General features: G+C 33.3%; 1 protein-coding gene across 1 annotated transcript; it reads right to left on the reverse strand.

The window, feature by feature from the left end:
- Positions 1 to 70: 70 nt before the first annotated feature.
- On the reverse strand, positions 71 to 8,843 carry LOC136800637 (casein kinase I-like). The gene is made up of 10 exons (XM_067057284.1): positions 8,404 to 8,843; positions 5,328 to 5,368; positions 4,576 to 4,645; positions 4,139 to 4,290; positions 3,654 to 3,888; positions 3,391 to 3,561; positions 3,083 to 3,231; positions 2,114 to 2,176; positions 1,588 to 1,775; positions 71 to 1,155 (listed from the first exon to the last, which is right to left on the reverse strand). Exons 1-10 carry the CDS (start codon positions 8,609 to 8,611, stop codon positions 1,104 to 1,106), a joined length of 1,329 nt encoding a protein of 442 aa, XP_066913385.1. The 5' UTR covers positions 8,612 to 8,843; the 3' UTR covers positions 71 to 1,103.
- Between the last annotated feature and the right edge of the window lie 3,847 nt (positions 8,844 to 12,690).

The raw sequence follows: 12,690 nt of genomic DNA on the forward strand, positions 1-12,690 counted from the left end.
GGACAGAAGAACCTTATTTTAAGACGTAATAGCCAACAAAAGAAGGACACAAAGCACATTTTTGGTAAGATTTATAATAAAAAAACATTTTATTCTATTTGTTATTAAGCTGGTAGGGAGGGAAAAATAAATGTACAACCCACTGTCAATTTGAGGAACAGGGAAAACCACCTTTCAAATTATGAAAAGTGCAACAAGGTTTGACAGTAGTAAAAGAAATTAACATAAAAAGCAAAAATTAAAAATAAACAAAACTATATAATGGAACATAGCCTAGAAGACTTACAATCCATATCCATAAAAAGATAGGGAGAATAAAAGATAAATCTCTCGATAAAATCATTGGTGACTAAGCTATATAAAAATGATTGCAACTGAAAAGATATCAATTCGACTGTTAATTTTTTCCAATGAACGAAACATTTGCTCATTTCAAAGTTACGAGTATAACTTTTATAATTTGAAAAAAATATTTCTAAATTGAATATTTGTTAAAAAAAGTGTTAATGTTTCCAATTTTACTTTCTTTTCCTTTCAAAGATAATAACAGAAAGAACAAAAATCGCGAGATAAAAGACAACAGTTTTGTCATTCCATCATTACCCGACAAAAAAACATTATTGAACACTAAAATTGATTGTCATAGAAATCAACCAATTTACAAAATTAAATTTATAAATCCAAAGAAAATGGTCTCAAATTCACTCCAAAATAGTTCGTGAAATTATATTGCAAGCTAAGCGAAAATTCCATCCATCTTTGTATTTTTAATTTCTTGACAAGGAATTCAGTTGCCAAGACAGAACAATTATAACTCCAATGTTGCCAGCAGATCAAGTTTGGAGTAGTAACTGTATACCCAAGACTGTAAGCCTTTCTCTACGTAAAAGTTCAAATAATTTTGGCTGGGCCCATACATCTGCACTCTCCAAAGAGGAATTTCTATACAAAAATACTCTGTTATGATTTTATTTTTGGACATTGCAGTTTTCACTTTTTGACACATAGAGGTTTTGCTTTCAAGGGAATCCATCACATAGAATCGACATTTTACTGACCATTTTCCAGTATTAATATTACCAATACTTAATGTCTTTGAGCTCTTATTTCTTCCTTCTCGTTATCTTCTTTTTCCTCTTGAAAAAGCAACAACACCTGAGGGAAAATAAATAAAATTTTCGTAGTCATGTCTTTAGTTCCTATAACAGACTTTCAAATGTGTTAACCGCACTGGACTTCAGTGTTTTAAAAACATTTGTAGGCCCAATATTGTAAAATTGATAAAAGTAACCAATTTCAACAAATCGGACCATTTTGAAGTCTCCAGCCTGCCCCAAAGTTATGAGGTGACATACAAGTTGAGAATTTAATATGACGCATGTGTTCAGTCTTCACATCTACCCCTGCATCTTTTAAAGGAGGTCAGCAATAATCTCAATAACTTTGATGTAGTAAATTCACTGTTCATTCCATACAAATTTTAGTGGATTTAAAAGAAATTGGCTAGGGTGACAATTTTCTGGGTGCACTCTTTGCTGAGATGCTTTAGAAAAACAATATATCTTTCATGTTGAGACACCAACTTACTTTGTCTCTTCAACTTCTACGTCTGGGGGAGCGTTCAGCGGTACCGCAGATTTCCTTTCATTCTTGTCATCACCGCCCAATTCACCAGTTGTTGAGCGTACCACTTGTACGGATCCACCTATTTGTGGACGTAACATCGAATTAGATTGGTTCTTAGGTAATGACGTCCATGCATCATTATTCGTCGCCTGAAAAGAAAAGTAAACGTTTGGACAATTTTGCAGTGTTGTGCCAGAAGCCTCTCTGATGTGAAATTATATCTCTATTTTAAAGAACGTTGGAATTCCATTGGAATTAGGAAAAGTGAACTTAAACTTTGATGGTATTTATTTTTAATTACTCCACTAATACAAGGATCAAATTTTTCTTGTCAGACAAAAAATGGAATTTAATGTTTTTTTCCAGAAATTTTTCCTGAGGCCGAAATCCATTTTGACAATGAGAAAAAAAGAGTTTAGATTTAGATTAGAAGTAGAAATGTGTTTGTAAATAAGTAAGCCAAAGTAAGCAAAACGATGGTATATACCCTAGGGTCTGGCCTTGATGGCTGTGCTTTGGCAACCTCTGTCGTTGAAGTCGAAGTGGATGGCTGAAAAAAAGGAAATTGACACTTTCATTAGAATTGAGCCTACCTTTAGAAATGCAACATATCCACTATGAAAATCATAAATTAAAACGAAATTACTATTTTAAGGATCAAATTGAAACATTTCGTTCTTGGCAAGAGAAATTGAGCTTTAAGTTATAGCCAAAAGTTAGATTGCTGGATAGCAACCAACTTTGGATCAACTCCTTGGGAAGGGTTTTACTGAGGAATCTTGCTGATATAAATCAATGCCAACAGAGCTTGAAATACACTGTTTTTAAAATTACATTAGAAACTGCAGCAAAGACAAGAATAACTTTTGATTCGAATTCGAATCAAATAGCAATTATTCTTTGAATGAATAAATATTTGAAATTTCATGGTAGAAGATTTTTTTATATGAAAATGGTGATCGCAGCACAATTCTACGAAAACATTTTGTTTCTTTTTGCTTTTCGCTCTTCATTTCCAAACTGTTTTGAATTTTTACTTTTTGATGATTTTCAATACCTGATTATCTTTTCAACAAGCACAAAAACTGTTCCTTGACTTTTTTTATAATTATAGCCCTTTTTTTCCCTACTGCACTTTGTTGACTGGGTTCACATTATCTTGGTTTGTTATTAAAATAGATTAAGTTCAGGTCTCTATTTTACTTTGCGAGTTACCAAGATTTCCTGATATGTACATTGCAAACGGTTTATAAAAGGCAGTATTATACCTGAAATATGAGAAGTATGATCAAAAGTACCTCTGAATTTTCATTACTTTCAGTTCTACAAATCACCCCTTACACCATAGTATGACTATGTTCTACTATTAATCAGACATAAATATCACAACTTTGCATGGTTTTTTACACGGGAAAAGACCAAGGGTGCATTCAAAGAACTTTAAGAAAAAACTTACGATGGTTTTATGAGTCCAGTCAAATTCTCCATCATCTTTGTATCCCTTTTTCTCAAAGAGGTTACGGAAAAGTGAATGTAAATAATCATAATCTGGAGTTTCAAAGAAATCCAGTCTCCGCACATATCGTAAGTAGGTAGCCCATTCTTCTGTAATGTAAATAGATATTATGGAGCATCATGATAATGAACAAGCAAACATCAAGCAGTCATCCATTAAAATACCAGAGCATCAGAAATATCCAGTTATTGTTGAATGTTTAAAACAAACAAAAAAGTCAAAACAAACGAACAAAAAACAACACTAACCTGGAAAGCTTTCACAGAGGACTTCTATGGGCGTTGATCGCTTTGTGTCTCCAATCTTTTGATACCGTTCTTTCAGTGTGTCGGCTTTTAAACCCTGCCAGGGTAGACTTCCACGTAGAAAATACATAAACATATGACCTAGTGCTTCTAAATCATCTCTCCTACTTTGTTCTAAAAGAATAAATCAAATTCAACCATAATTTGAGGGGCCTGTAATGACACAAATAAATACAAACTTCTGACAAAAAAATTTTGCATATTACCTTTTCCCAAATGCGTATTTATACTCATATATCTAGCTGTCCCAGTTAGCGATTTATGTTCACGGTATGGTATATGCTTTTTCGTTTCTGGGTCTATATATTCCTTTGCTAAACCAAAGTCTATTATGTAAATTAACTTTTCAGTGACATTTTGCCGTCGACCAATTAAAAAATTTTCTGGTTTAATATCTCTATATATCATGTGTTTGGTATGTACGTATTCCAATCTTCGAATCTGAAAAAAAAGAGATGCACGTTTGGTAATCAAATGCAACAGTGTAATACTTGCAACTTTTAAGACCGACAATTATTATAGTATAAGTTCTAGAATTAAGGACGCTTATGATGTGATATCCTAAGTCTTCGGGTACGAGTGCTGTCCATACAAAGTACTTGGAAAAATAGAAACATAAATATCCCCTTGCAATGCAAATGGTATAGAATTGATGCAAAAAAAAACTTAAATCAAAATGTTAAGAACTCACCAGTTGCATAGCTATTAGTAAAACTGTCTTCATTGAAAATTGCCTTTCACAAAGATCAAACAAATCCTCTAAACTTGGTCCCAGTAGTTCCATGACCATGGCATTATATTTCCCACATGGGCCAAAGTAAAACACTTGAGGAACGCCATCAGCTTTGAAAAATTAAAAGAAAAAAATTGTGGACGATAGCTTGTAACTAAAAACAATGTAGACACATTGGTTGCAGTAAAGTTTTATTATGAAAGTGTCAATTTGTATAGTCAAAGCAAAAGCTTTAGAACTTTGAAGTGGTAGCCCAGTGGTAAATAATGATCAACAAGATACCTGCATGTTTGTTTCATGAAAAATTTTAAAAAAGTACTTGTTTTTAGATTTAACTAACTCTAACTATAAAATAAATATGACTGCTGGGATAGATAAAAGTTAATGAAACTTACCTGATTGCCCAAGTGCTTTGTAAAATCGATATTCTAAATGCAATTGTGGTGCTCGTGTCTTCAGTGGTTCCTAAATTAAAACAAGAAATCAATCGCATAATGTTCAAAAAATGAAAATTCGAAAAATTTCAAAAATCCAAATTTCAGTTTTTAAAACTTTGATAGGCATTTATTTTTGTAATTCTAATGAATCTAAATTCAATCTTATGTTTAAAAAAAGAGCATCTAAAACCAAAACCTCAGAAAAAAAGGGAACCAATACCTGGACATTGTTTTTCAGATTTGCAGTTAAAAATGACAGGCAGCTAAAATCTAAGTAAATTCTAATCAGAAAATTAACCCAAACATAAAAAAAAACCGGAAAGTTTAATTAGGTTTCATAACAAAAGAAATTTAGTTAAACTGTTTTCAAAAAGTAATAAACCTTTTTATTTTCCGCTAATATCATTTTTTTAATAGGAAAAGTTATTTATGGTCACACAGCTGATGGTACCAGGTCTTAAGCCTAATGGGACAAACTGATAAAGAAAACTTCATAAATACAAGATGAGTCCAGGACTAACCTCTTCATCTATCAAAAAACAGATTAGGCAGGGGAACCAGGTTAACCTAGGACCTGTGTCCAAGCCATATCATTGAGACATACTCTAAAATAAATTTTCATCAGGGAAGTATCCTATAATTTCATTATTTTCTCCTAAAAACCAATCAAAGTAATTCTCTTTACAAACATACATAAATTTCAAACTTACCAATTTTATTGCAACATGTTCATTGGTATACAGATTTTTACCTGAAAGGGAAAGTTCCAATTAATTTTCTATTCTTGACTTGACCATGTGTTTGAATATTAGCTTTTTAGACAAACATTTTGAGTTTGTTTTAGAAAATTAAAAAAAAACTGCCAGTTATGCACCAAGAAGTTGAATGTAACTGTTAGGTTGAATGAACATGAAGAAATTTTTCTAGTTTTTAAAAAAAAATCATCTCATTTTAAAGTGTATCCACTGTCAAACTTACCTTCTAAGGTACTCATTTAATTACAAAAAATACTCAATGAAGTAAATGTACACAAAAGTAAGTTAAAATTATGACAGACACAGACAGACACCCATTTTGAATTAGTATCTGTGTAATTTGGAATATGAATTTCAGCAAAATAAAAAAATAGCAGGATGGTTGATAACAATAGAGTTTTTTGTTTTTTTGAGTTTTTGTCTGCTACCTTTAGGGAAGAAATTTGCTGATTTGTCAAAAAACCTGGAAATATTTCTTCGCTTGAGGTATTGAGAATTTGTAAAAAATTATGGGGGCAAATTTTGTTGTGGTGAGATTTCATAGGAGAATATGCAAAACCTATATAGAGCCAGAAAATTACATGCATAAAATTGACTTTTATTAAAGTCCTAATTTGGCTGATGGTGATGGTCTGGATCTCATGGATCAATATGAGGGTTTAGTGTTGCATGGGAGAAGAATTATGATGTAATTATTGCTTTCAATTTTTGTGTTGTGAAAGTTTGGTGTGCATGCCCGGTCTAAGTGCAATATCTTTACAAGGTAAATTCTTTAAAACCCATTTGTAATTTTTTATTCTATATCATTAAGTTCTATCTTTTATTAGCACTGGCGATCATCGAAAAATTGTTCTGTTCATGTCACTTGCCTCTGCAAAAATAAATTGACAACCTGACACGACTTTCAAAAGCCTGAAATCTTTCCAACTGCCTCCTTGTATGTATATTTTCTCAAATATTTTTACAAATATTTTCTTAAATATAACGCTGGTTGCAACACGAACAGCACAATTTCTTAATGGTTGCCTTATCAAATAATACTTTTTGGCACAAGACAATCTAGTGCATTAGCAAGGACGTTTTAGTCAGGAATGAGAAAGTTTCCTATGTAGGCTTGATTTTACTTCAGTTCTACTTCAGATCATCCTGAATTGGAATGATGTGCTAGAATGTGGAATCGATTTAAAAGCAATGACTCTGTGGTTTTATATATTATACATACTTTTACTTGGGCCCCGTTATTCGCCTGAGCAAAGGTTGGTTTTCGGACGATCCAGATTTATTTTACAAAAAGGTTGGATTTGAGACTCAAGTAAAAGTATAAAAATTATGGTCCCCAAATTACCTTACAAAAAGGTTTGATTCAGGACTTAATTAAAAGTATATATAATATATAATTAATATTTTGTCACTGAAAGATAGATACTGTACGGCTTGAATTTTTGGGACGGTCCCAAATCTGCTTAGGAAATGCTTGGCTTCGGGACAGTCCCGATTTAGCTTACAAAAAGGTTGAATTCGGGACTGAAGTAAAAGTGTGAAAAAATTATCATCTCTATTTAGCTCACGGAAAGGTTGCATTTGGGACGTTTGTTTTTGTTTTGAACTGGTTTCTGTCAGAATGCAGACTAGCAAAATAGAGTCATATGTAAACAAACTTACAATATGTTTTTTTTTTCAGCTGTGTTTTGGCATCAGTGAGTGATTTTTTCAATTTTTCGTTGCTCAATAACATGAAAAGCTCTAAAATAATATGTTAAAAGATCCTGCGTTGATGCCGAAACACAGCCAGAAAGAGATAACAAAACCCTTGTTGTAAATTTGTTTACATATGACTCGATTTCGCTATCTGCATTTCCAACAAAAACCAGTTGAAAACAAAACTAAACGATAATAAAATCAACTTTTATTTCAAAACGGCAATAATTGCTGAAAACGGCAATTTTCATTTATTCACTTTTTTATTTTTCTGCTGATTCAGCATTTCATTGTTGAAAAAATTGTTGTTTTCGGCAATAATTGCCGAAAAGAGAAAAGATTGCAGTTTATATCTTAAACACCCAACTGGTATAGGGGTACAGTAGTATGGGTAAGTATAAGTATATTCTTAACGAAAACCCTTAGTCTGATAAGTCGAATCCCAATCGGGACTCAAATTAAATTAACCCATTATGTATGCATGTTACATATGTTTTGCATATTTTCCATTAAATGGCACCGCTGCGTTCCCATTGGCATTGCTGATAATCTGGTGAGATCTGATTTTGCTAAATATTGTACCGGGTGACCCACGAAAAAGTTCGGACCTTTCTCGGCGTCTTGAGGCCGAACAAATGTCCCAAAGTGCTCGGAGTTTTGGTATTTAAAAAGTAGATATCCTAACTTAAAATTTGAGCTATCACTTTTTAAATTTGACCGACTAGTTCTCTACTTGTGAGCTTTTAAACTCAAAATTCACTTTTCGGAAAGTGTAAAAAACAGGTAAAAAAGGGGTATCAAATTAGGTATTTTTAGACGTTTTTGATATACAGTTTTTGAGAAAATTCCTTGAAAGTGCCAATTTTGATAAAAACTAGTCTTGTTTTAAACAAAAACTACTTTCAAAGGTGTTTTTAATAATTATTAATGTCATAAAACTCGTTAAATAAGTCAATTTATAAGAGATTTTCTAATTGATTGCATTAATTTAATACCTCTTTTTTACGTGTTTTTTACACTTTCCGAAAAGTGAATTTTGAGTTTAAAAGCTCACAAGTAGAGAACTAGTCGGTCAAATTTAAAAAGTGATAGCTCAAATTTTAAGTTAGGATATCTACTTTCTAAATAATAAAACTCCAAGCACTTTGGGACATTTGTTCGGCCTCAAGACGCCGAGAAACGTCCAAACTTTTTCGTGGGTCACCCGGTACACTTGTCAAAATCAGCTCTGTTGAGAAACCTAAAATTATGAAGATTAATTAGTCTTCAAAATATAAAACAAACAATATTTTCAAACCAAGGTATTTCAAATATAATTGATATTGCTATTTACCAAGTCTCAATTCACCAAAATTTCCACATCCAATTTTTCTACCCACTCGAAAATTTGGTCCAACCATCAAAACATTTGAACCAGAGCTTGATGAACCTCTTGATCCATGACTGGATCTTTGTCCAGAAGAACCAGTTTTTCTTGAAGATGGCATACTAGTTCTATGAGCATAAACTTCTCTGCCTATGTTTCTGTCGGACTTGTGCATTATTAGCCTGATACAATTGTATATGATTTTCTAGTAAACCAGTTAATCCCACTGTTCCATAACATCAGAATTAGAACAATTGTTTGCGGGAGAGCAGGGATTTTCAATGTGCCCAACCCACCATCCAATATTCAGAAAATCTTTTTACATACAAGAGTCATTTGATTGATTTTCTTCATCTGAATTATATTGTATCAAAAAATGAGATATCATCAAAATAAAGATACACCCTAAAAGTATAGAGAAGATTGTAAGTATCACTCAATCACTGTATCAAACTGTTTTCAAATTTGTTTTGATCTCGCCCAATCAGAGAGCAACAACAATGAGAATTGCTTGAAGAAAAATCAAATGTTTAGTACTAGGAGAAAAAAAACTGAAACCATCTAAAACAAACTAAAGATTCAAATAATCACCAAAATGCCAACTCCAAATAATATCCCAGTTACTTATTTTCAATCAATTTAATTTGTTATTTGGTTTTTAATATTGAGCAAGGTAAAAATCATACATGAACGACGTCTGGTGAGAAATTGATACCACGCATGCGCACAATAAAGTAAATCGCTATTCGTTCTGCAAAATACTCAAGGGCAAAACCGAATGGAAATCAGGCGATGAATGCCTTCGGCCGTCGTTGACATAGCAACTGAATCAGCATTACGTAATGTGGTTTCTTCCTTTCGTTTTGTTAGTATGTATAAATTTACTTAGACGACGACGAAAAATCAAAGAGAGAAACATGATCATAGATAGAGATGAGAGATGATATATGAAATTTGAGAGTAAGAGCTTCGAATTCTACTAGTACTATCACTTGGGAAGACCAGGCTTCCGTAATTATATCAATCCATGAATGAAATCCATGAAATCAGGGATCAATAAGGTTTATTTTTCCCCCCCGGGGGGGGGGGGGTACTACGGGGCTCCCCCAGGGGCTGGCGTGACACGTGAATGACCCTTTTTTCTGTCGTGAATACGTGAATTGGACTTTTTCGGCGCGTGAATACGTGAATTGAGATATCAACGTGAACGTGAAAATAAGATTTTTCCAGCGTGAATTCGTGAATCGAGATTTTGAGCGTGAACGTGAAAAGCGAATTATTGTCTAGAACAAAACTAAATAAACCTAAATCTAAAAAATTTTCTTGCTCGCTTCGCTCGCATATAATCTTGGATATTATACTGACGTAATGTTATTGTAAAGTTATTCAAAATAATCAAAACTTTATAAAATTTAAAGATAAACAAATATTTTTCCATATTTTTCTGAGGACGCATTTTGTAACATTTAATGACAACTTTTGTAATGCAAATAATGCATCCAACGATAGTGTTTTGAGCCAAAACGAAAGAGTCTTAGAGAAAATTTTCTCGGTCGACGCTAATGATGGTCGTCTTTCTGTAGTCACTTATATTGTTACTAAATGCAGTACACAAAATGATACCGCATTAACTTGGAGACAGGGAACGGTATTTGCTCTTTTAATGATTTACATAAATAGGTAGTTCTAATAAATCTTGTATAAATGCATCATCGAACATTCAGAAGAAACTCTTGTGATGCCGCACCGTGTAGGGCAGGTACTTCGCTCGCCGTACCAGGTTTTTGCCAGTAAATGGTCAGTGTTGAATATAATGCAAGATTTTGAATGAATTATGTGACCAAGAAGGCTACTTGGGTTTAACAATAGCGTGTTAAGACCGTTTTCTCAGGAATAAAAGAAGAAAAAATTGTCGAAAATTTTTCGCGCTCGCTTCGCTCGCGTTCTTCTTTTCAAAAAATTTCCTTCTAGGAGACGAAGGTCAAACTAGACGACCTTTTCTTGCACCACCTCTTTGAAGCCTGAGACTTTCCAGTCGATGATTTTAGGCCAAGTCTCGATTTGAAATTTATCCTTGATAGATACGGGTCTGCGACGAAGAAAATCGGAGGGAAATCCTTTAAAGCTAAGCCTTAACATTGCTGTTGCCACCCTTAACAAGTAAATTCAGACATGGTCTATATCACTGTACGCCAGAGAGGTAGTTCTTTGTAACTTTGGCGTGACAGACCTTAAACATTTCCCTAAAGGGTCGACGCTATCGAGAATAAAATCACAAAACTGCAGAAAACTTCATTTTGGTGAAAATTGTCGCATGTCGGTATAAGAATAGGTCAAACAGCTTTAAAAGAGGCCATAAAAGGTCATATTTAGCCCAATAAGTTCACAATCGTTTAACAAAAGAATTAAAAGCAAAATTACCGCGTGAACGTGAAAATGGTTTTTTTCGCGCGTGAATACGTGAATTGGCAAAAATTTGCACGTGAATACGTGAATTGAGGGTCGACTGGGGGGGCCTCTACTACTCTTGTCGACCGACGGGGGTGCTCCGCTGAGGTTCGAAAAATGGACCCTACGTGGGACTCGAAATTTGCGAAAAAAGTGACCCTGAATGGGACTGAAATTCCAAAATTTTCTCAAATTTTCTACTTTTTCCCCAAATTTTCCAAAAATAGGCACCCTACGAGGGACTGATTTTTCTATTTTGGTGTTTTTGCAACCCTACCTGGGACTCGTGGAGGTTAAAAAAGGTACCCTGACCAGCGGAGCATCCCCGTAACCCATATTGCCCTAGTACCCCCCCCCCCGGGTTTTTTCCAGACAGACGAAAAATATTTAACAAGTACAGAGCATTCAAATGATGCTTTGGGAGCATAACACCATACACAGCCAAGTTCTTAAAACCCCAAAAGAGATAATCTCGCCGTATAGTTTTTGGTTTGCCGCATTGCGAAACAAACGACGAACAGTCTGTAGCTCTCTAATTTCTGTCGCTACGCGCTTTTTCTATAAGAACAAACCGTATAAGAACATAAGGCTTCGATCAGTCTTCGATGACCAAAATATTAAGAAAAATATTAAGAAAAAAACATTACAGGTTCAGTCAGGTTACAAATAAAAAAAGTTAAGAACATACACGTTTTTTTTTATAAGGAACACGTTTATAAGGAACTCGAGGCTGAAAATGGTCCAAAAAATAAGGAATTGTTAAGGAACTGCTCAGGCTGAGAACAAGGAAACAAGTTTTAAGGAATCAAATTTTTGCGAATCCAAACTTAGCAGCTATGTAAATAAGGAAATCGATAAGGAACTTCGAGACTCAGATTCTCCGTAAAAATAAGGAACTCCAGGCTAGGAGCAAAGTTAAGGTTCCTTATTAAAAAAAAAACGTGTACAACCGTAAGCTTCAGATTGTAGATGCTCTTTTATTTTAAAACAACTTGTAATCACTGAAAACACACTTTCTAAGAGTTGATTGGAGTGCCCTCGGTTTTCAGTTGACTGAATACACCCTTTATTTATAAGAATTTACTTTATAAGAATATTTATGATGAAATTGCTAAGAATATGCAAAGAATACCGGCATCATGGAATTTGGCAGCTAAACGTAATGATAAAAGGTTCAACAAAAATGCCAAATTTTTGCGTATGTATTACATGCCAGGTTTTGAGTGGGATTGGATCCGTAAGAATATTTCAGGGTGAATTTCCCCAAAAAGTTAAGAAAATTCATGATGAATTGGAAAAACACCATTCTTATAAAAAAGCGTGCAATGATAAGAAAAGTGAAGATAAGTTTTCTTGAGAGGTATAATTCTTGTTGTTCATTGTTTGTGTAAAAAATAAATAAATTTTTAATTACAAAAAGCATAATTATTTGGAAAGATTGTGAAAAAATATATATGAAAAATATAGATTATTTTTACAAAACAGAATGTTTGAAAAACAAAAAAACATTAACTACAACTATTTAGTTGATTATGATGTGTTGAAATAAAATGAAAATTATCCCAAGAAAATATAATCATCACTGTTTTATAGTAATCCTATTTTTTTTTTATTATTATATTTTCACAGGGGAAGAGGTGCTGATGACATGTAAATTCGTTTTTTATAGGAACAAAACGTGACAAGATGTTTTCAGAAGCTTAAAATGTTTGGGTATACCAGCAATAGGTAGGTACCAACAATATTGCTAATCAACTTAAAGCCTGTGTTTACCAGGGCGATGACTATTGTATTTACACGTTTTTT

Source organism: Clytia hemisphaerica, unplaced genomic scaffold, assembly GCF_902728285.1.
Source record: "Clytia hemisphaerica strain Z4C2 unplaced genomic scaffold, Clytia hemisphaerica genome assembly, whole genome shotgun sequence".
In the NCBI taxonomy this organism is placed as follows: domain Eukaryota; kingdom Metazoa; phylum Cnidaria; class Hydrozoa; order Leptothecata; family Clytiidae; genus Clytia; species Clytia hemisphaerica.